This window comes from Squalius cephalus (genome assembly GCF_949319135.1).
Source record: "Squalius cephalus genome assembly, chromosome: 13".
Classification (NCBI taxonomy): domain Eukaryota; kingdom Metazoa; phylum Chordata; class Actinopteri; order Cypriniformes; family Leuciscidae; genus Squalius; species Squalius cephalus.
In genome coordinates, this window is record NC_137134.1 from 23,206,173 (window position 1) to 23,232,445 (window position 26,273).

Here is a 26,273-nt window from a genome sequence, read left to right on the forward strand (position 1 = left end):
GCTGAAGGGAAGTGCTGTATCCGTGTTTGGATTGGCTCATTTCCCTCCCTCCAGCATGATGATGGACATGAACAAGAAACGCTGGATGCTTTTTTAGACCTCTTACAGAAAATACACTGTTTTTACCATGGTAAAATGATGGTATCAGATGATAATATAATGGTGATTTGATAAATATGTTCAATATACCACAATACATGACCAAAAACATGGTACATGCCATAAAACATGGTTAAACCATGGTTAAACCAACCACTTTTTGTTATAAATACATATTTATTTTCAAGCCACAAGTCTTCATAATATAATTCTAGTGATGTTTTTACCACAATTCACAGACACACAGCACACTTACACAAGCATTTCTTTGATTAATTATTAATGCACCTGAGGCGTATTCTCAGATTCATCCGAAGTGGCCGTCAGCCACAGAAGATGAAGATGAATTTGTGTACGATCAGACAATAAATCACCAATATTACAGTTCAAAGGGCCGGCAAAAATCTCCACACTCAGCGAGTCAAATTTCATGTTTACTGATGAGATGAAATTAAAAGTCAATCAGCGGCAGAAACTGAATTGAATTTCTTTTAAATAAATGCCACTTGGCTTGATATTTTGCAATGACATTCAAGCATTTATAAAAATGTCCAAACTCATTTTAGGGCTACTGTATCTAAAATTCCCATTTCATTGCATATTAGAGGGATCTAGCTGGGTATCTAGGGCAGACACTTAGTAGACCAGCCTGAAAAAGACTGGAATACGATGAATAAAGTGCACGCAGACACACACACACACCTTAGCAGGTCGTTTGAGATGCATGAGAGCGCTATTAGAAATTTGGCTAGAGAAGAGCAGAAATGAATCATAAAACTAGAGAAGTAAATAGAAAGTGACAAGGAAGAATAGTCAGTGTTTCAGGCTTAAAATTTGACACTGTTTCTATATTAGGCAGAAGAACATATGCCCTAGATCGCTTGAAGCGTGAGTGTGTGTGTCTCTGGGGTCATAAGGGTCAAAAAATCACCTCCTTTGACGTCATAAATCCCCAAAGGCATCAATAGAGGAACTATTGCAGCACAGCGTTAGCATAACCTTCACAAAACGCTGATGAATTGCCATGCAGCCAGTCCAATATGTTTCTCTTGTATAACTAGCAAATGCAATTTTATATGCAGAGTCCAATTCATTTTAATGAAATGGTTCATTTGGGTGATTTGTTTCAATGAACCGGTAGTGCAATATATACGTTAAAGGCAAGGAATTAAATCTTTCGCGACACTAACGACACCAAATTGCTTAACATTTTTGAGAAATCAAGATAATGAGAATAAAAACAAATAACAATATTAATAGAACTAATACAAAACAATATTATTTAATATGAGCACATGAATTTAATTTGTATTTTTCATTTAATTTTATGCAAGAAAATGTACAAATATCGGTACTGGCGTTATCAGCCCAATAAGAAAATTTGGCCGATATATTAAAGCCGATAAATAATGTATTATTTCCTTCAGCAGAGACACTTCAGATGCCATGATTGTTTTGAATTGCTTGAAATATGATTGGAATCACTTCAAAAAAGGAAAATACAGTTCAGTGCAACATGTGCAACGCAAGTCTGTCATATAGACAACATAAAATTATAATGAGAACATTATAATTGTGTGCTTGGGACATGACTTTTAATGGTGAGACTTTTGTTTTTTTAATCAGGCTCTCAAAAATTATATAAAAATTTGGATTTCGATTTATCGGCCAATATATCTGTTATCGGCTTTCAAATCTAAAGAATTATCGGTTATTGGTATCGACCAAAATTCGTGAGCTTTGATCGCAACCACACGTGACAGTTATATCCTATATAATATATATTTTCCGCATAGATATATATTCCATAATCAATATAATAAACAAAAACAGCAATTTTTAATCGAAGAATTTACTTCAATTTGAATGAATCTCTCAAAAGAATCAGTTCAGAAGAATAATCTGTCACTATTATTTGGTAGAATTTGATCTTCTAAACATTATCGCAGAGAATTTGCCTGAGTTTTCACACTTTGATTTCAAGATAACCCTAACTGACGTAACACAGCAGACAAACTTGTTTAATACAAGTCTGTACACCCATAAAACAGGAACTTGCAGACACAAATGGCGTTCTTGCGGATTGTGAAACACTAAAGCTGTCGAAAACTTACAAACAAAGATAGACGTTGTTCATCGGCAGCTGATGTTTTCCAATCTGCTCTTTTTGGCCTTTGTTTCTTTTTAAACTGATAAACGGATTAAAATACTGTCCGTTGGCAGCTTAACGGCGGTTTCATCATATCTGTATCTCTCGGGAAACAAGAAATAGATCTGGGAAAATGTGTCTGCGTAAACCCTGAAAACAGGAACATTAAAGCCATTTCCTGATCGTTCTCCTCAGGCGAGATGTGGCGTAGTCAATTGCTCAGCGTGGCGGCAGAAATTGCATTATGATCGAGGACCATTGGAGTCCTGCAATACTCCAGCACTGCACTGCCTTATCAATCTGTCCTGAACTGGGATTGGTGGAGTTAGACCATCTTAACACATTGCTGCTTATTCTGGCCAAGAACCACCCACTCAGGCCATTGTGTGTACATACAATACATCAAAACACAGTTGTGGGTGTCAAACAAAACTGTTTCAATTATTTAAAACTATTAGTTCCTCCTCCATGCTCATTGTAAGGAACTTTCCAAGCTAAAGGCACCCACACACTACAAGATAATCAGGCCGATTTCGGGCCCAATTCTCCCCTTCCGACAATCCTAGGTAAAGTCCTGATTATCTTGATGGTTCTACAGATTATCTTATCAGATTTTCCCATGAGGTGTGTTAAGAGTGACTGAATCTGCTCAGAAAAACATCAGAGCCACACCGATCTCAAATCGTAAATCCAACATGTTAAATATTTATGATCAGGAATCCTGTTGCGTTGGGGGAACCCCGAGGACAAACGCACACAAAATCTGAAGAATGTCACGTGGAACGAAATTATACCCAATCAGAGACAAACGCATAACACGACTACATCCAAACCTTTAAAAAAAAAGCAATCCAAACACTATAATTGCCATTTCTTCTTGCCCATCGTCCGCCATGTTTATTTACTCAAAAGTCACGCTTGATCGCGAGAGATTTTGCTTTTTTTTTTCCCATCTTCACAGTCGAGACTCTGGTTGTTTGAGAATGGAATCATTGGCATATTTTGTCTTCACTGTATACATGTAATATAATTAATCTTCGTTAAAGCTACAAAAAGTGATTTTCTCTTTGTATTGTTGTTGTTTGATTAACAGACATCAGCAGGAATATTATGCTGCGGTCACTTTAAGTCCGAACGTACAGATCCAATATAATGATACGCATCCGTTTTCTTTCTACGTTTACGTAAGATATAAACGTCTGTGTTTACAAGGATACTCACTGAGACAGGCATTTTGACTTATATATGTCCGTTCAAGCACAAATAGACACGAAAGAGAACGGAATTCGGTGTTCGCGTGCTGTCGTTGCTGTCTCTTTCGCGTCTTCTTACACTCAAATGGTCTAAAATCACTTGAATGTGTAAACTGACAGGACCTAAAACAAGCAAAAATTATCAACCTTCGCTCTATGATGGTTAATTAATCCAAGAATCACGTGCGTTTTGAACCGTGGTGGCTGGTCTGAACGGATCAATTACGATCCCTATACTTGACATCGCACATTCTGTGATGTGACTATCGCAGATGCGCACATCGCGATATCGTTGTTAAAACAGTATATCGTGCAACCTTAGTTTTATCATGTTGCTTTGTGGTTGCTATAGTGATCTGAGTGGTTTTAGTGCACTTCTATGTGTTTGCCAAGGTGTTTTGAGTGGTTTTAGCAAGTTGCTATGCAGTTACTCATGCCAGAATGGGTTGTTCTGAAAACTTGGTATTGATATCGATTCGTCCCACTCCTAACCTCTAACGTGCCAATTCCTGGTTTAAGCCCATCAGGTTTTAGAAGGACAGGAGCGATTTTTCCAGCCTAGAACCACGCAAAATTGTTCTAGATTCGTCTCGGGCACCAACAAAGGCACCATTTGAGACGTGAAGACAAATTCAGGCCTGTTCCCAAATGTTTTAAGAGGTACAGAACACTTAAGATTGTAGGATTTAAAATACCCTATAGCTTAAATCCCTCTATTTTTATCTCCAAATTCCCTTCTTTAGCGGCAAGCCAATAGCTTAAGCAGTGAACAAACGGAGTGAAAATGAGACATGGGGAGTTCTCTTCTGAGCCGACCTCAAAGAATGTGTCCGTATCAGGGTGGAACGCTACATCTGCAGAAATGAGGTCAACAAACCCTCTTGCTTATTTCTAATTTTCTCAAAAATTGCCCAACATCTTGCAGAGGCTCCCCGACCAACCGTTCCCAAACACATCTGGACCACAGCGAGCCAGAATTCGCTCCTAATCCATCCAGTTTTCCTTGGCTCATAGGATTTGCCACAGTGCTGCCAAAACCCATAAAACAAACAGTAGGTTAAACCCAAAATCCCCCACTGCAGACATCAACAGTCAAAAACACAGTTTTTGCCCTGTCTAACAAAAAGAGAGGGAGATGTCTCAGATTCGCACAGATTTAAACGCAATCATGTCAGAAACGCTATCAGATTATTGATTAGCGGCTGCCAGGAGCTGATAAGACCCTGCGACAGCTCGGATTTGAGCCCAGATGGCATCCCGGTTCACTCCTGCCCGATAATATGGAGTCCATGCCCCGAATGCTCAGAGAGTCCCTGACATTGTTGGCATCTCATATCTCTTTGTTTATTTCAGGTGCACTCATTAAAATACCCCAACCGGATCCCTCCCGCCTCGGATCGCTCTGCTCCTCTTCTTCGTTCCTCCATCCTCCCTCAGTCTCCCCGTCCCTGAGGGCGTAATAATGTCTCCCATCTCAGAGCACATTAGCATCACAATTAAAACCATATTTAACCCTTTAACACGCAGCTGTCTGGAGGGAAGCACTCACAACTGAGAAAGCTGTAGATGATTCAGATCCATATTTGCAAAAACAAGAGGTTAAACAAGATGATTATGTTTGTTAATGGGGCACTTTCCACGAATTGGGTACAAAGAACTGTCAAGTAATAATAATTGAATGTTACTAATTGATAACTTCTTTTTATTATTTAAATTAAATATATAATTTAAATATTTAAAATTATTTTAAACAAATGATAAACATATTAAGGTGTTAATAGTAATATTTTTGTGTATTTTTATTGTAACCTGCTGAGGTAAACTAACATTTTTTTCGAGAATAATTTTTTTTAAAGAGTTATAGCTCTATTTTGTGCCCTATTTAATGAAATATATTTAGTGTAAATTCCTGAGGTAAAAAAAAAAATCACCATTTTCCAGTGAATTCTTTTTTCTCGTTCAGATATAAGCCCATCTTGTGCCCTCTTTGTGGAAAGTACCATAATCACTCTTTCTTTCACTGTCAAACAGTGCCATAACAAACCATGATGGCAGCCATTCATAAACTGAATAAACTTAAGTGAAAGGGTTTTTCTTCAGTTCAGAGAACAGAGGTAGATATTGAAAAAGACCCCCTTCCTATGTCGCAAATGCTGTTAAGCTAATAAAATCTGTCCTGGGTTAATGAAATCTGTCTTGGGTTAATGAAATCACTGCTCATGTTCAATTAGTCTCCCAGACTCCACCCACTCTGAGAATTCTTTGCTCCCTGATTGGTCATTTCCTGTGTTGAAGTTCCAATGCACCACCCATGATAGCAGTATATAGCCTAAAAATGGTTTGCCGTCAAAGGAATAGCTGATCCTAATGATATTTAACTGATTATTTTGAAATTAAAGGGATAAAATATAAAATCTCATTCAATTCAAATATGGAGCATGAAGGCTGCACAACCATGATTTGCAGTCAGTAAGGAGACACAAAATAATTAGTGCTGTCAAATTGATTAATCAATCGCATCTAACATAAAAGTTTGTAAATATATAAAATGTATATAAATGTAGGCTATGTGTGTGTATATATATAATAACCACACACACACACCCACACACACACACACACATACACATACACATTCACAGACACACACACACACTCACTTACAAATATTCATGTTGGATGCGCTTAATCCCAATTAATCATGTCTATACATACACACACATATATATGACATATTTACAAACTTTGATGCGATTAATCGCGATTAATCGACATCACTAAAATTAAACACAAGCAAAAACTGGCAGAGCTACAACTGAAGATAAAAAAATATATCTATAAAAAATGCATGCAATGATAGCTAAAGTTGTGATATAGTATAAAACTCAAATTCAGAGATGAAAACAACAACAAACACAGAGCAAAAGAACATTTGTTCACAATACTTAAAAACATATCTGAATATTCAACATGACAGGCATGAAAATGTACCAAAACTTTTATGAAATCATCCATTTAATGCAAACCTGAAGGCAAAATGCATATAGTTAACTGATTCACAACAAAACACGTTCAGAATAGAAGACATGACATTTCAAAATAAAAGTCCAACATGAATAAAAATCAACAAACTTAAATTTTTATGTGCGGAAAAAAAAAATACAGTTTTCGGTTTTTGAGTGAACTGCGCCTTTAAGTTGTTAACATCCAGTTCATCTCTACTTCTACCAAAGAAAATACAATTTGACAGAGAATAAATAAGATAATAAGCCCAACACCACAGCTGTCCCATCACAGAAAGGCACATATTTTAGACATCTGCGGCATTTCAGCGCAAATTCCTGCTACTTATTCACTAACTACTGCACAATTTCGTTTAAACAATTTAATTTTACCATTACAGCACTCCAAAATGACCTTAGTGTCAGGAATTGCACCCTACAAAAAAACGTTTTGTGCCATTCTACATTGACATAATTACTTTAGTACTAAACAATGCATGAGCAAATAAACACTGTTATCCCTTCATTCTAAGCTAATTCCTCCCTGAATCTTGAAAGTTGGAATGTTTGTGTTGGATTATTCCTATCCACAGACATTTCCCTTGTAAGTCTGATCTTTTAATAACAATAAACATTATTATATATTCATGGCCGTCTGTGTTGTTTCCTGCGCAGCACCAGAAACAAACGTCTCTCTCTCTCTCTCTCAACACACACACACACACACACACACACACACACACACACACACACACACACACACACACACACACACTGTCTGATCTTCATTCGTGGTTAACACACAACATAATTACACCATTCCGTGCTTAATGAATGGATTAAATGTGAAAGCACTCTTTGGATACACGAGGGCTCCTTTTCCGTGCCCTACAGGGTCACATGAGCACACCCAAACAGCTCTTCACACTGACAGCATTTTCTAAAGAGTCCATTATTGGACTGGACCTATTCATTAGCGGGGGAGAGACGGGCTCGTCTAGAGCAGGAAGACAGGAGGGGCGACAGACAGGCGAAATGATGGTGAATATGGTGAATATTGTTGGAGACAGCTGGCTGATGGACTGATAATGACCCGAGTGTGTCTCTGTCTCGCTTTTTCTCTGTCGCTAAAATTTGGTCAATCACTCCTCACTGGGGTGCGGGTCATTTTACCACAAAAATCTAAATTATTATAAAGAAATTATATTTGCAAAAAGACTATTTAAAGGCCATTAAGATTTTTTGGTATTAGGACATTATTTTCTTGGAAATTAAGCAAAAATTAGTGGATGTTTTATTTTTATTTATTTATTTTTTGCAAAATTCACATCACGTTTATGCAAAAAAAAAACATTTTTATTGAATATATATTAAATAACATATACTACATAAATTAAAAGCAGTACAACATATACTATTAAGATATACAGTATCTATATCTATCTATATATATCTATATCTATATATATATACACTATATATATATATATATATATATATACACACTATATATATATATATATATATATACATACATACATATATATATACATATAATTTTTTGCATTATGTAAAGAGAGTGATATTTTTTACATTAAGGTAATGAGAATTCAGTGTTGTTATTGCTAACTAAAACTATTTAAAATCATTTTCGTAAAAATCATAAAAGCTTAAATAAAAATAAAATATTAATATTTGATGAATTTTTTTTTAGAAAAACTAAAAATCTTAATTGAAAATTTACCATAAACAAATTGAAATAAGTCAAAGTACTAAAATTCTTAAAATTAAAGGTATAGTGGAGGATCTTTCCGAATTTTAGATAAGACCCGCCCTCTCCACTTTTTGAATAAGTTTGATTGATTCACCAGAATGATTGACAATTAGGAGGACCAATAGTATAGGTGATCCACCTGGAAGTAAAAAATCCTCCATTATACCTTTAAAATAAATGAAAGCTAAATAGAATTATTCAAATTGACAAAAGCACATAACAAATTTACTAAAACAAAAACTGAAAATGTAAAAATAACAGCTAATTCAAAATATTAATAAATACAAAACTATAAAAATAATAAAACTGCTTAATCATAATAAAAAAAATCATCATAATTCCAAAATATCTTAATGGTCTTTATTGTCTTTAAGCAAAATATAATGACTTATTTTAGTATGTTTTTGGCATGAAATATGACCCCGGACATGTTCTTGACAGGCTTTGTGTGAAATTTTCCCTGGGAATTCTTTGTTTCTCTGACAATTTCTCTCTACGCTGATCCCATTATGATAAGAGACTCCCCGCTAATTGAGTCATTAGTGAAAACCTACTGGTATTATCACACGCACGCACGTGCTATTTATTCCAACATACGACCTCAGAAATTAATTCATTTTGTACAGAAGGGTAAAGACGATTTCATGCAATCTCTCAGATAATTACACACCCTCACATCAGCAAATAGCAAGACCCAAACATATACACATTTCCAGCTCCCAAAAGTTGAATGTTCATGCATCGCAAAATTAGCATGACCTTTAAGAACCACACACACGTTTGTCTTGTTTATCACATACAGCTTCTGGTTCCCAGAACAGACATCCTAACATTCTCTGTTGATTATCCAGAAAATTTTTATTTACGTAAATTGAACATTTAGAGAACGTTGTTAACATTCCCAGTACGCTGCCAGAACGTTCTGAGAATGTTCCCCTAACCTCTTTACTCTGATATCATCCACAGTACCCTGCTGTTCATCAGTAACCATCTAGCACCTATAGTTCTGGGAAGGTTAGTTTTTGGTTCCATTAAAGAATGTTCTGTAACTATACATTAGCTATACGTAAAACACAGAAACTTTAAATTAATCAAAAAAGTGAATTTGTTTGGTATAAGATCTTGAACATGTGATGCAAACGTCTCAGATAATCATACACAGTCAAGAGCACGTTTCACACACACTTTGCCAAATTAGCATGACCTTTAAGGTGAGGACCACACACGTCAAGTGTCACACATGCAAATACACAAAAGTAAATTGTCCTTTCCAAATGCACATTCAAAGGATGATTAATAGACTCCTTATTAAAATGACAAAATGATCAAACGGAAATGAAATGATGCGTGAAAGAGTATTAGTTTGAGAGTCACAACTCATGCTCACACTGGTGGCCAGGGCCAGGTGTGTATCAAACGAACACAGTCTTTCTCTCACACACACACACACAGAGGCCAAAGAGCGTAGCAGATGGCAGAGATAAATAGTGTGTGTGTGTGTGTGTGTGTGTGTGTGTGTGTGTGTGTGGCCAGAGCAAAAGGCACTTTAGCATATGTTCAACTGGCTGCCCACTGTGAGAGAATTTACGATTGTGTGTGAGCTAATGATGCAGCTATTGTACTGGTGTCCTTTATCCTCTGTGATCTACAGTGTAGTGTTTGTTTTTAGTCAGGGTTCATAAACACAACCATGACTCACGGGAGGCATCATTTAGTCAACCGGCTATTAGTCATTCTTGCAAAATAAATCCCAATGTGAGGTGGAGAGGCATTGTAAGACTGAAGTAGAAGCTGAGAACGAGAACCGGTTCTTCTTCAGAATCTCACTCCTCTGGCCTCAAGAGGCGCACTAGCGACTGACGCTACAGGCTGCAGTCTTTATCATCTTTGTCAGCATGCCCGCCTCCCATGCCTGAAACAACGGTTCGAATCCCACTCAGAGCGGTACAAGTAGGACCGGTGGGGTTACACTGGTGCCGTGACCCGGATGGGAGTGAGGATTCGGAGGGTGAGTGTAACAGAGGCCAGTTAGTAAACTTCACTCCCCTGATCTCAAGAGGCGAACTAGCGACTGATGCTAGTGATGCTAGTGGCTGCAGTCTATAACGTCTTTGTTAGCGCACCCGCCTCCCATGCCCGGAAACGCTAGTTCGAATCCCGCTCAGGGGTGTGTTTCCCGTACCATGACGTAACTCGCTGCTTCACTACCATAGTACGATGCATCGTTGGTGAAATCAGCTTGCTAGTCACGACTGTTTCCCGAAACCATATTATCGCAAAGTAGTCGTTCAACCACCTTGGTTTATGACGTCTCGCAAGTGGTGGAGTAATAACCTATTTTAATGAAACTGTTTGAGATCGAATTAACGCTAGATGTTTTGATATAAATTACAGACATGGCATCTGAGGATTATTTCTAATTTTTCTCAATTATTTTGCTTTATTTCCAGACTCAGTCATACGTCTCTTTGGTCGTGTGTCGGCCATATCAAAATTCAAGAGAATATAATTCTAACTTTAGTCGTTGTCATTGTCTAGGACATCTCTCCTCTAGCTAACTTCCCTCTTCATGCTTCTCTCTCCTCCACTCCCCACACCCCCCTTCATGTGCACGCGTACTAACCCCCCAACCCCCACCCCCAAATCATTATTGTCGGTTATTGGCTGGAACACTGTTTGTTATGTTTCGTGGTGCAGGTTGGCCCAATTTGTTTTTGTTGCAGTTTGTGGAGCCTGTGGTGTCCAGAGAGACCGCGTTGTTTTACAGTGTGTTCATGGGACAGGCAGCTAGCGGATAGTGAGGAGATGTTTGCTGTATGTGACAAAAAATGTTTCAGCCTAAAAAACGTGTGACATTGCTTAGAGCACCTTTAATTTTTATTTTAGGGTGAACTGTCCCTTTAAAATGGTGCCGCCGCCCCAGCATTCAACATGCTGTGACATAGCTTCACATTCTCTATAATCACTACTTACTAAATTTACAGCAAAATAAGAAACATGAAACTTAGAACTTTATTTGCTTATGACAACAGTGAAATAGTTTATTGTCAATCTATGCAAATATCTGAACGCAAAATGTTGCACTTGACCAATCAGAATCAAGTATTTCAGAAAGCCACGTTAATACGTTTTATTATATAGAAAACTCATTTCAATTTAACCTAAAACCTATCAAAAAAAGGTTTTTCTTCAATCATTTAAATAATTCAACTACTTTAATGTTGCTTTTGAAAGTCTTGTGAGCGTTTAATTGTACAAGTAGCTGTTCTATAGCGGTTTGCTTTGTGTTCAGATGTTTTGATCACACAAATCTACACACACACATACTGTGGCCATTGTCTGATTTCTCTCTGTCTGTATACTGCAGCTGTGCATGACTGATTCTCTCATGCAGCCCTAGGATTTACAGAACAAAGCTTTGCAGACAGCACCTATTGAGCTTGCATCGTGCGCGCGCGCGCGCGTGTGTGTCTGTGTTTTGGGTTAGGGACACGGAATGGAAAGTGACGTTTCTAACATTTGAGAAACACCTCCTTGGGAAGAATCACTGTTTCAAAGCCCAGTGAGCTGCCTTGCTGTCTTTTCCTTATACATAAGCAGACTAAAACATAACTTTGTAATATTGTTTTGTTAGTCGACTAAGTTACATATATTATAACGTTAGGTGTCATACAAATAGCGCGTGAATCATACGGGACTCTTACCTGGTTTCAATCAAATTTGAACGAGATACTTTCATAGAATCGGATAAAAATCCATTTGGCTTTCTGTTCGGAAAAGCATTTATGATGTCTTAATTAGTGGTGCTTCGTTTATGCGAGAATCTTTTGAGTGAAAGAATCATAGATGTGGTCGTATTTTGATTGACTATGGAGTGTTTGTTTGACTAACACGACCAATAGCATTCGAGCGCGGGCTGTGAAGGAACATTTCCATTGGTTGGAACTACAGAACGGCCACGCCCCCTTCACAAGAATCGGATAAAAACTGTTTTGGTTTCACTGAGGCTGCGTCAAAAATCGCATAATGTCTGTGGTACTTCTTTTGAATTATTTTGGTTGTTACAAAAGTGTGGTATAATGCAATCCAGACCTACTATATTCATCATGTTGTCATTGTCATGTCACCTATTGTACCAGCATCAGCTGCGTCACTTCAATGCCATTCATAATTCCTCAGAAGCAAGTCATCCGGGTACATTTCGAATACTATTTTATGAGAACTATGAATTTGGATGTACTACTCTTTTCACATCCCAGACAGCAACATGTCGGCCCAGATCCGGCTTACATCTGGTATGCGTGGAAATCACCAGATGTATCAGATGTGGCCCGGATTTGGGCCGACACTATGTTTTTTTGGCTATTATTTATAAGGGAAGTATGCATATTTGGATGCAGCCTATGTCTTTTTGAACAAATGGATTAATTGACTCATAATACACAAAATCACAATAATTGAATTTCAAATAGCATACTAACATACTCAGTGTTTTTAAGTAGGCTACAAAAACACAGTATTATAGAAAGCTTGCATGTCGTGTTGTTTGCATGTAGAACTGGATAGTAGTATACTCTTGGTCCTTTTACAATACATTACTATGACAGAAATAGTAGTATGCTAGTAGTATGTAGTATGCTCTAAACAAAACGTCTTGCGTCAAAATTGGCCACAGCAGCTTCTTCAAGCTTCTTTCCCCAAAGGCATCATGGTTAGGCGGGTCAAGACAGACACCAAAAGCACAATAAAAGTCAATCACCCGTGCGGCCCATTGCTGATCTGCTCTTAGGGGCCATTAAGAATGGAATTTCAATTAGTGCCTGTCTTATCAGCGCTGTATGTGCGTTTGGGTGTTTGTGTTTCCAGCGGTAGGACATGATTTAATTTCCTCCCTGTCTGACAGGTGTTAAAGCTATGCGTGCGAATGCACTCAGTTGTCTCTATATAAGTTACCACATATGTGCCATAAAATAGCTGTATGAGCCCATTATGACACTGTATCCTGTCTGAGACACACACATACGAACATATATGACCTTTAACCCCTGTTCATCTCACAAAAAGCAATAAAACACGTACAAAGAGGTTCAGGTCTGATCGTATTGATTTTTTTGCTGGAATCCCAAAGTGCTAAATGGTTTCCTGATTCACCCGAGAGAAAAACGCAGTTCTTCCGGAGATGTTTTGAGCTCTACATATTGCTTGACATTTCATCTGTCACGTACAGTAACCTTGGTCGATTAATGCAAAATGTGAGAACAACGACGGTGACATTTACGGGTATCTGAGCACACACGCCGTTAAAACCCGCCAGGCATTGGTTTCAATATATCGTCAAATATTCAGAGGTGTTAGAAAACAAAAGGCCAGACCAGACACAACACATCGACGGTTCTTGTTATCAGATCTCTACTGTTCTCCGGCTCTGACATTTGTCCTGACTGCAGCTGTGTTGCTCACATTCGAGCATCCGTTCAACCAGAAAACATCCAGCAGAGATACACACTTACTCTAAACATCTACATCAGATATGATTGTAGCTTGTCTAGCTTATTTGGGAAGGTTGGCTGAAGCTACAACTCTCAAATTTGAGGAACAGATGCAGAACGACTTTTTGATGTTAAAAGGGTTTCGAAATTACACTGTATCTCGAACTAGATTGGATTTTCTGAAAAAATCTGATGCATGCAAAAGTCGCCGCCGGAGGTGTGGTTGCTTAAAAGATTGTGGTAATGTGATAACGTTGTACCATGATGGTTTTACAGTTATTTTTGGACTTGTAGCTTGGTAATATTGTGGTATTCCTTCAAATACATTGGAATACTATATTAATACCACATAAATATGGTAATCATCCGATCACTTACAAAAAAGTACCATGGTATTACTACGGTAATTTGGACATGTACCGTGGTATTCTTGGAAGTTACTTTTTGGTACTTTTTTGAATGTATAGTACCATGGTATACCAAAAAATATGGCATGTTTTTTAAAGTATATTGTGGTAATTAATAAATATTACAAATAATAAATATATTTCTAAAATATAAAAAAAATGCATATTATTTATATAAAATGTATCTAATACATTTTTATTATTTTAAACTTATTTATAATATAATTTTATATATTATATATAATATTATATTTTAATTTACAATATAAACATTTTGTTTATACAAAATTAATTAAAAATATATACAAATGTTTTTTGGTGTGTATTATGGTAATAACTAAATATTAAAATAATTTATGACATTTAAAAAAATATACATGATTTTATTTATATAAACTTATTTAATATAACTTAATGCAAAATGTATATAGTTTATTTATAATATAAGTTTATATATTCTATTTACATAATATATATATACATGATACAATTTTTTTTATTTAATAAAAAATAAAAAAAAGTAAAATACCATGTGATGTGGTATATTTATGTACCAAAGTATTTCCATCATTATACCACGATACTGCCACAAGTAAGAAATTTTCACCACAACTGCTTTTGGTTTTGTTTATATGCACAAAAGCACTTTAAATCTGACAGGCCTGTGTTATCATTCATCATGTTTTGTATGAATCTATTCCATGTTTCTGCTTGTGATATATGAGCTATCATGCGTAAAGGAAACACTATTAATGCGTGTTCCACTCAGACGCTGCTGTAATGAATCACTTTCACTCGGCCTTGTCTCGACGTAACAACAAAGCACTTTCACAACTCACACAATTAATCAGGGCCACAGTTCGAGTTTGTAATGGTCTGGATTTATCTCTGCAATAGCTGTCTGTCAGAAACGAAAATACCGCCTGATGCTCTTGACAGAAAAAAAGTGTGTGTTTAGTCTGCATTCACACAAAGAGAAGACGGCGAGGATGAAAGAACGAATCCTGCCTTGACTGAAGCTTGTCAATGTGGCATTTCTATACCTGATCGACAGTTTTCACATTCAGAGTTAATGATGAATAGTGTTCATCTGAACCACATGGAGAATAGTTGATGCCATATTTGTCTGAGGAAAGCCACATTTAATGTTTTGAATGGTATAGGTCAAAGAGCTTTGGCCATCTCAGTGTGACTTCATCTACACAATACACAACTGAAATGAAGGAAATTGCCTATATTATCAGCTCTAACAGCATAAGATGAAGCTAGAACGCTCTGAACTACAGGCCCGTGGGGTTTGTGAATGAAGACTCCGGAAAGGGCTGGGTGAAGGTCATCTGAAGGTCATTTCCTTCCGCAGGGGGAAGTGACCCGAAACCGCATGAATGAAATTGAGGAACACACAGGAAGAGATCCGATGCCCAGGGCAAAGTCACACTTGGAATGTAATAAGGAATGAGTCACTAGGAATGAGACGATGAATCTCAAACACATGCCAGCTTATATACATTATTATAATGTGTAGCATATATATATATATATTAGGGCTGTCAAACGATTAATCGCATCCAAAATAAAAGTTTGTGTTTACATAATATATGTGTGTGTATGGAGTATAAATATTTTCTATATATAAATACACACACATGCATATATATTTAAGAAAAATGTGTTATTTATATATAAAATATTTATATATAATATAAATTATATATAATATAAATATATATATACACAGTATATACATGCAAATATTTCTTAAATATATACATGCATGTGTGTGTGTATTTATATATAGAAAATAATTATACACCATACACACACATATATTATGTAAAAACAAACTTATTTTGGATGTGGTTAATCGCGATTAATCGTTTGACAGCCCTAATATATATATATATATATATACACACTCTGACATCCCCTGTAGTTGATGACCCACAAGACAAGCAAAAGGAAAATATTTCATATCAAAAAGATCCTTTTCATTTTATTTTTGGATTTATTTTGAAGGGAAAAAAATATATAATTCAATAAATATTATGGCAACATCAACAAAACAGACATACATGGACCTCAACACACAGAAGGCATTAAAAAAAATTACAGACATCCTACATTAGGAAACATTTTGTTTTTGTTTTTTATAAGCACCTACACATTTCTCAACATTTACACACACCAAAATTTGTAATACTGTCTATGTGAAAACAAATTTGTGACACGGTCGAGAAATTTCTCTCTGACCCATTAAAAACAAAGACAAATGAAACAAAAAGGTTTGTTTTGCGCCAGTTTAAACAAAAAAGTGCAACTACAAACATGCAGCAAATGAGATTTTGCAGCTAGCTTCAAAATTCTGAAGATTTTTGTTTTGAGAAACTTTAAGCACTACAACAGCGGAACGCGTATTCTTCCACGGCTCTGCAAGGCAATATACCGAGTCACAAGAAATTTTTGTTTTGAAAGAGAAAGAATGTGCATTAATCGTTTTTTTTCTCAATCCTCTCGCGTGTGTTCAGAAGCAGACTGCATAGTTTAGTAGAGAGAGGAGAGAATTTTTTTTCTTAACATGCCCTTCAAAAGCATTATTTTCTTTCTTGGGCTGGGCAGATAGAAGCGCAGGTTTAATATGACCTTGAATTTGATGTTTGATTGTATTTAACATTTTAACAATTGTGCTTAAACAAAAGAATGTCACAAAAGGCACAATTGTTTTATAGATAACATTTTATAGATAACGACTTTAACAATGAAAAGCTAGTTATGTGCTTGTTCAACAATCATTTGTTACTGCAATAGTGTTGTTATTCTTATGAGGCGTTCACACTGACAGAGATTAAATCACTGGATATCGCCAACTTACTATACAATTGGTTTCTAGTATGCGTTTCTACACAATGATCAATCAGTAGTTCAAAAACTGACTTGTCGTTTAGCGAGGTTGTCTAGTTTAGCAAGATTTTGTCTGAAATATGTTTTTTTTTTAAATAATTGACATTTTCAGAGGAAATGCTTAAATAAATTAGCATGCTAACAGCCTTTTGTGCAGTCCCGCCATTATTTTTGTTTCAGATTTGCATGAAGTTGAACTGCACTGCATTGTAAACGGTCTCGCTAGCTCATGAGACATCAAATCACCAACTCTCATTGCAAATTAAAGACTTCCAGATGTTTTGTCCCTGCAAATCTCTGTCAATGTGAATGCCCCTTCAGGGATAAACCGAATGCAGATGAATACTAAATGATCGGGTCAATTCTCAAATGTCATATTTGCGCTTCCATTTAAAGCGGAACCATGTTCTTACGGAACCGTGAAAGAAATTCTCATTGATCCACCAAAAGCCCTCAAACACACATCCATCATGCACTCCAGAACGTCAAACATTGATTCATCCGACTTGAAAACCTTCCAGTTCTTTGGTTTTTCTTTTTCTGAATCCTAATGAACCGTAATGTGATTATGAGGAGTTATACAGAAAACAGTGCGAGTTCAAATATACCAGCGGCGTATCCATGGTGACGGTTTTAGCTGAGCTTAGCATTAGAAAACGAAAACCACGCACACACACAAACTCGTGCTCTTGGTCTACAGAAGAAACAAAAACAGGCCGAGAAGGATCGGAGGAGGAAGTGATCCGTAACCACAGTGATACACTCTCGTTTCATATCCTCGTTAAGCTGTACAGACTCAAAAAGAAAGAAGCGAGAGTTCAAAATTTCGCCATTATGAAAGTCATCTTCCCCTTCGCTGTTTCGTTGCACGGCCATTAATACCAACTGAAATGTGCATCTTTTAAAAATAGCTGTGAACCAAAGCTCAGCGGAAACACTGGACTCAATGGTTATGTGATTCTACTTCCTCCTTCCTTTCCTGCAGCAGAAGCTTCCAGAAGGAACCCTCCAGAGAGGAAGCAGTTTCACATCCAGGAGCAGGAAGGAAGGCCTCCGATCGGCCGAGAGGGTGGTGACATCCTCCTGCTGAGTGGATAAGTTTAGGAGAGGTGGTTGGGGCCGTACTATGGGTTTACGTCCACAAGCTGGAACCCTCAAACCGGAGAGACCGGAGAGATTCAAGGACATCGAGTAAACACTCCCGCTCTCCACTTTTGCTTTGTCTATGGAAGGAATTCCAGACCTTTCTTGCTTCCACAGTTCACCCTCACCGTTTCCCAGAATAAATCTTTCCCCCCGAACACCTTGCACTACATGACCGTGCAACTCTTTGCTTTGTCTTTGCGTAGGTCTGTTGCAACGGCAGTAAGATCTGGTCGACTAGGCATGTGTGAGATGCGTTTGGTGGCACGTGCCGATTTGTTGCGCTTGATGTTTTTGTTGTTCTTATTTACACAAGCCAACGTTGCAACGTGGAAAATGTCCCGCACGCTGTTCTCCGACTGCACTGCGGAGCATTCGATATAAGGTGCGGAGATCTGCTTAGCCATAGCTGAACCCTAAAAGAGAAAGAGGACATAATGAGCTTCGATCAGCAATTAACAGTTCAGTCGCGATTAGTTCGTGAAGTTCTACTGCTTGCAATTTCATCAAAATTAAGTTCAGCTTTGAGCACTGGAAGATTTAGCTCTTTATCACCCAGACATTTAATGCAACAGATTAGATTAGTAACCCAAACCATTGCAATGTTGCTGAACTGCATTTGCTGCTAAACGCAATTACTGGTAAAGTAATAAGATAGGCGTTAGATAACTTGGCCAATTAAAGATCTAAAGTTGAGCGTCTCAATGCCGTCCATCCAAATTGCAAATGCAGTTTATAAGAGAACCACCCACCTGATCGTAGGACACCGGCGTCTGTCTGTGATTGGACAGCTCCACTAAAGTCGTGAGGTCCGTTCTAAGGTCTGACTTGCATCCGACGAGGAGCATCTTTGTGTTGGGACAGAATTCCTGGATCTCTCCTTTCCACTGTGAGAGAAAGACACAAAACCATCACGGAAAGATGAAACCGACTGGCCTTGATCCAGAGGACAAAAGACAAGAACAAGTGTTTCCTGTTTCCATTCTCTTAGCGGATCACATTCCATCCCATCCCTTTTTTCATGAGCACAAGAGTATTAATCTTCCTTGCTAGAGGTGAGGCACATGCTTCCTGTGGGGATAAAGCTTGCACTGTAATGACTGCTTTTCAGGGTGTGTATCTGTGTGTGCTTCTTCCCAACAATGCTACAGGTGATCTGCATTCCTGTCCTTCTCAAACAAAGCATTTTTTGTGTCGGTGTGGCATTAAATCACCGGATTTAATCTGGCGGGAGACAGGCGGGTACAACACAGCCATACGATTGTTCACACAGGAACACGGACACCCTACATTCCCTCATTCCCATGATCCTTTTGTGCTCACCTCTGGCTCCCAGAGGCCTCAAAGTACTAGCTTATTCCAAGCAGGGACTCACGTGTAGCCTGATCGTATTTCCGATTCTGCGACCCAGTTTTCAACCATTTTAAGACAATCGGGCTGAACTTCCACTCACATGGTCTGGTTAATGCCAGCATAATACTATCAACGGGGGCCTAACCGAGTGAAACAGAGCCATAGGCCATTTCAGACACCTGACCCCAGACTGAGAGTCTACGAGAAGACATCCAACCCCTACCAAACAAAGGACGACTTTATTGGGATGCAACAAAGAGTGGGAAGAACACAAAGGACTTGTAGAAGAATTTCTCTGAATCACAGTCAAGGCATTTGAAAGCCAATTAGACTGTTTGGAACCAGTAAGGTCAAGCCTACGGTTCGATATCCAAGAAACTCTCGAAAATTCAGTGCACCACACCCGTATTTTGCACCAAGACGTCAACTACTTAGACAATAAATCATTTTTCTTTGTCATCAATATGAAAGGAAGGTTGCATGTCTTTAATCAAGACCCTCAGGTGGAGCCCTAAAATCTGATTGGTTGATAGCAATGTCATTCAATCTCTGAAATCCAGCTCTAATCCTAAATTCTGACAGGTTGATGGGCACCCCAACCCCAGTCCTAAAATCTGATTGGTTGGTATCAATATCATTCCAGGAACAACAATGGATGTTAATAAAGGAATATCCTAGTTGTTTAGCTCACACTAAGTGTGTCAGCTCAGTACTACTAGTTTAAAAATGTTCACCTTCTTTAGGACACTGTCCAGGGTCTCCGGCCGGCTGATGTCAAAACATATGATGACGGCGTCCGAATCTGGATATGAGAGTGGTCTGACGTTGTCATAGTATGGGGAGCCTGTAACACAAAAAGGTGGATTGGTCAGGAAGAACAAGTTTGCTTGAACATTCGCACGCTCAGAGAACTGAAGGAGGATAGTGGTTCTGTCTGGAGGGCAGTCGAAATATTACTTAACCTCATTTAACTTTCACTCAGCGATGCAGTACAGACGGTAATTTGAAAGCATTCATGAATTTTTAAACCATTGAAGCTCCTCTTCAGACACACTAAACATGAAACTTTTACAGATAATTGCACGCTTTTGCTTTCCAGAAGGAATAAGCCTTTAAATTGTTTTTTTACTCATAAAACAAAAAAAATATCTCAGTACACAGAAGAACACTTCCAGTTGTTTGTCACTGGTGCAATGCGGATAGTTTATAGTGCAAAATTATGATTGATAACGATTTACACAAGCACAAGACACTTCTTCAAATCCCTAAATCAAAGTATGAGCAATAAAAATACTGATGCTTGCCTTAGCAATGACAGTTAATAACTAGACCCTTGCCAGATGTAGCATTTCCCTTCCTGGCTAAAACCGGAGATGTTTTTCTTTTCGAGGACAGTACAATCCAGGATTTACTCTGACAGAACGAAGCATTCCCACCCATCGCTACTCTGCCAGACACGGTATGTAAAATCCACACAGGACAAACACATTTATAACGTGCCAGATTCCAGGACAGAAGTGGTGTTTACGAGAGAGAGAGAGAGAGAGAGACAGAGGGAAGGGAGGGCTGTTTAGTTTGACAGAATGATAATTCACAGTGCCAGAAGTTAAGTAGAAAAATGTGAAGTTAAAAACACATGCAGCCGCAGGACTTTACAGCTCATATTCCAGCCACAGCCACAGGCCGAAAAACAAGAAAACAACGAGGACAACGTTTTACGGTTTCACATGATATATTTGCCTTTCATTATGGTTAATTATTTAATCACTAATTTGTAATGTCAAGTAGTAACTACATCTGTATCTAGATCTAATTATCAGTTATTTTGAACAAAAAAAACAATACTTTTTTTGTTAGTGTGGCCTTCTGCCTTTTCTGAGACACACAACAGATGCCCACACACACACATGCATATACACACTCTCTACTGCTACCCCCCACACAGTTTTCTCTCTAAACAGTAAACACATTATTTTATTTCTGTGCACACATAAACCAAAACCCAGCTGAGCGTGTGTCTGTATAGTATTTGTGTAAGTAATAGCTAACTGCAGTGACACACACACTTGTGGGACACCATAGCTATCACGACACAAACTGTGTGTGTGTGTGTGTGTGTGTGTGTGTGTGTGTGTGTGTCAGTGTAAGTGTGTGTGTGTGCGTGTGTGTGTGTGTGTGTGTGTGAGGGATACTGACAGCTGATGGATTCCCTCTCTAAACATGTGGTGACTACAACCACGTAAAAGCACACACACACACAGTAAAGAATTCTTGGCCACTGGCATTTTTTGGCTTAGATCCCTCACTGTCTTCAAACAAAGCAATAAACAGAAACAATTCTCCAATTCTGCAAAGTGAATATAAAGCGTAAACTAAGCTATACAAAATCTGCCTAAAAAAATCCCTTGATGAGTTGCTAAACCACAAACTTTTACAAAAAGGTCTTTTCGAAATCCACATCAGTACACAAGTTCCTCCTGAATGTAATTTCCTCCTTGACTAACAAGGTAAGAATAATTTCAGAGAACATAACGGTTCACATGGCAGTTTTTTTTTCCCCTGACGGCCCACCACACAATAGCTGCTTTGTGAGTACGAGAGCAAACCTTTCCTCACAGGAATGTTAGGCATGCGGGCCCAAATCGCCGAGGTTAGAAATATGATCCAACCGACAATAGCTGACCAGCCTTGAGGAGTAGGTCTGAGAGAGCCTGTCCCGGCAGGAGCCCATTCAAATGATCCCGGGAACGTTTTGTTTTCGGGGGTTAGTTGATAATGAGGTCTTCCCTTGCTGATAACAGTCAAAGGTTGGATTAAGAAGGTTAGATAACAACGTCTTAGGTCAAAACACTGAAAAAACATGCATTAGCTGAATGATACTTATTTACAAAATAAAATGTAGGAAGTGTAAGAAGTTTTTGAATGTATAAACAAGATTAAGCGAACACTTTTAACTTTAACCAAATGCAACCTCAAACGCTTAAGATTTCTCTTTATTTCAGCTCTAAATACAACAAAAATGGACTATTTACCTACTTAATAATTGTCCCTGGTGTAATTCTGCAGCTTTGTTTTCATTGACTTTCATCAAAATGTAACTAGATTTGTACATTTTGCAAGAAAGAGTGGACAAGTGTGCTTGCACTGTAAAAAAAAGTTGCTGCCTTAAACATCCAAGTTGATTGTACTTAAAAATGTAAGTCATTTCAACTTAAATTACATTAAACTGACTTTTAAAAATGAGTTGAATCTTGTATAACTTCTAAAAAAGTTAAACTTACTTACTAAACTTATTTTGATGAGTTAAAGCAATATAAAAACATGTTGTAACTTATTGATCATATAATTTTTTACAGTGCATGCAAAAACAGTGCTAGGGTGTTCTGAATAGTTGCTAGATGGTATCTTACTGGCCAAAGTCAAAGAGCACCCAAGACCCTAAGCCTCTAGGATATCCTACTAGTAGTGACTTTTGACCATAAAGAACCACTTTTCAAGATCCAATCAAATTTCAATGAATATCAAGCCACACCTTTCATTATTTCCCAATTAATAGCCTATTTCAGTGTAAAATACATCACATTGCAGAGTTTAAGTTTTTAGGCTCTGTGCTAGAGATTCACATTACATTTTTGTAAGGAAGTATCTATTACAGCCCACAACCTCAGCAATCTGATCAAGGAGTTTGATAAAACATTTCAGCTGCAAAAAAGTGACATCTCACAAGGTCACCCAATCAAAGTTGCCAATTCAAAGACTCCATCCAATAGAATTGTGTCATGACAGCGTATCTTTCACGTAAGAGATAGGACGCTTGAGGAACAATGGACTGAATGTGGCACTATAGGTTTCCGAAACAATATGCTTATTGTAAAAATGTACAACTCACAGAGGAACAAAACGATCCCAGAGCAGTGTGCATGTATTGATTGATCATGGTCTGACTGGTGGATAAGGATCCTTTCAGACAGGCATGTCAAGATCCTGGCTTCAAATCTACAGGGGGTTTCTGGTCAATAAGTGTCTGGAAGAGCAGAAATGGGGGAAGGGGTCTGATTCCGCAGAGGATCGGCTGTTAGGGGATATACACATGCATGCTCATGGCCATCGAGAAGATCAGAGAGCACGCGGTCCCTCGTCACCGGTAGTGTAATCCTGACTTCTTGTGTTTCGTATAACACACAATACATGCACATACACAATTGGGTTTCAGATTTAGAAGGCCTTACTAAACTCTAGAATCAATATACTCAAGAAACCCCTAATGAAACATTCATGCGGAGGACTGACTACGGCACTTTGACATTGAAATAATGAACAAAGATTGCTCGGTTTTGCATTGCTGTAAACAGAAATCATTTTAACAAACGCAACAATGGGCGACAGTCCTAAAAAAGATGTTACGCAAGAATTGAGCTCAATCAAAACTAAAACAAACAAAAAGAAACACATTTGTATTCACCTCTTTTGTACTCGACAAAAAAACTCTAGGTTGTACTTTCTCAAAAGCGAACTGTTTGAATTCGGATTGATTCTACTGTATCAATGGGTTCCATGGCGGATCAGTGACGGATATCGCCAGCTGAATGGTGAATGGGGTCGTGACTCAACAGCTGATTGGTGGACAATGACAAGAGCAGTCAGCCTCTTGGTTGACGGGGGTGGCAGCTGTTGGAAACAAAGCAGCAAAAAGGAGATGCCAAGAAACGATCCATTCGGGCAATTCTAGGAGCAACCCCCGAATTCATCGACTGTTCCCAAGGAAATAAATGTACGATTATTTGAGGGCAAATGCACAAGGTTGCCTAGTCCACATTGTCTCCTTCTTTCATTATCTGGAATGTGCTCAGGTGTGTTTGGAACTTGTTAAATCCTGGACTTAGGCATTTGAGAGGAAAGGCCGCACACACGCTGGGGAGACCTTGGAGCCTGTCTCTGACACAATAACTTACACAGTAATGAACAGCAGACTGGAAGCCCACAGCCTGAAACAAGCAACTAACTACATATCCAAACGTCAGTACCAGACGGGCGGCCCTGCCCGCAGACGCCTACCGCAGACATCTGTCAGCTGAACACTTTCCTGTACCTACCTACATCACAAACCAAAATGAACCACCATGCACTGAATTATCATCAGATATAGCTCTAATTTGAGCTTTAAAATGGCTCTTGATTGAGAAAATAGTTCTGGATTTAAGCTAGATTAACACTTAGCTCAAGTGATTCTAATTTAGGACAGACTATTATTCAGGAAATTGATCCAGATGAATCCAAATGTTGGAATTTGCTCTCAAGATTGTAGCAAATTCCTCTAGTTTTAGAGAATAGCTCAAAATGTTATGTTTAGATTTATAATATAGATTCAAAAAATGGCAGCAGATTTGATTTTAGGTCAGTTCTCTAGATCTAGGACTGATTCTACCATGCGATTAACAAACTAGGACGAATGCCATTTTTTTACCACCAGCATTCAAAAAGCCTTTTTGCTCTGTGCTAGCCTTTCAGCAGGTCAAATTAGCACATGGTTCTTGATTTAGGAAATGACTCCAGACTGGCACTTGGTTTTGGATGCAAGAAATTGATTCAGATTGAGAATACAACTTTAGCAACAGGAATTTACTATTTGCACATGGCTGAAAAGACCAGCTTAGCTGATTTGGTGTTGGTCTACCTGGCCTAGCTGGTAAAGTTGATCAAACAGCATTTCCTTCCTGGTTTACCTATTTAGGAAGCTTGGTGGCTTAACATACACATGGGGAAGGAAATATTTAGCACATAACTGTTCATTTCAGACCACACACAGCACCAAACAACTTAAAGCCCCAGATTCAGGTCTGAATGCATTTACCCCAGATCATAGCTAAGCTCCAAAGAGGCCACCATCTAAAGCAGTCTGTCTGGCTGGATGCTTTACAGGGCCTGTGATTACCTCCAGACAGCAGGTCTGATCTCTCCTGGGTGATCCGGGCGCAAGCTCTGGAAACGTACCAATACCCTACATTCAGACGGAGCGAATCAAGACCCTCCTCTAATATGCCTGTGTGGTAACGGCTGTTTGGTTTTGTTAAACGTGTGAATTGCAGCACGACCCCAGCTGTGGCAACAGTTTTGGTTTCATTTGTTTATCCAAAACATCACTTACAGCGACGTTCCCGGTGATACCATCCTAACATTCCTTAAAAGTGAGGTGTTTGCGGATCATATTCCACAGATGGGTGGAGTGTGTGAGAGTGTATAAGCAGGGTGTGTGTGTGTGTGTGTTATTAAACGCTTGGCAGGCTGTCGTACTGACTCAACGACCAAGAATCGCTCAACCGTTCAGAATCAGAAAGAAAAGCTATTAAACAAATCCAGATTTTCCTCCAGGCATAAACGTAAGCGCTAACAATCACATCATTACCCTGCACAACACACTGATGCATCAACATGATGAAATGTTCACTGGCTTTATGAATAAACACAACAAGTCTGGACATGTCTTGAAAAAACATCTCGTAAATAAAATACAACTTCTGAAGCTTCATAGGTAAAACACTGACTTTTTAAATTGTAACAAGGCCTGCATTTACTGAATTCATTGTATATTAACAGCCACAATGTTCACAACATTATGGCATTATATAGTGCACATATATTTTTACGCTGCATATCAATATTCCGGGTGTCTTCAAAGGGGGTCTGTGATGCCACTGAAGGTAATTCG

At 38.2% G+C, this 26,273-nt stretch overlaps 1 protein-coding gene across 1 annotated transcript in view; it reads right to left on the reverse strand.

Moving 5' to 3' along the window:
- Nucleotides 1-17,192: 17,192 nt before the first annotated feature.
- rnd3a (Rho family GTPase 3a) overlaps nucleotides 17,193-26,273 on the reverse strand; it is a 10,009-nt gene continuing 928 nt past the window's right edge. The window contains exons 3-5 of the mRNA XM_079891496.1: nucleotides 20,302-20,411; nucleotides 18,967-19,101; nucleotides 17,193-18,630 (exon numbers count right to left, since the gene is read on the reverse strand). Coding sequence (XP_079747622.1) covers nucleotides 18,382-18,630; nucleotides 18,967-19,101; nucleotides 20,302-20,411 — 494 coding nt within the window. The 3' untranslated portion in view covers nucleotides 17,193-18,381. The remainder of the gene's footprint in view (nucleotides 18,631-18,966; nucleotides 19,102-20,301; nucleotides 20,412-26,273) is intronic.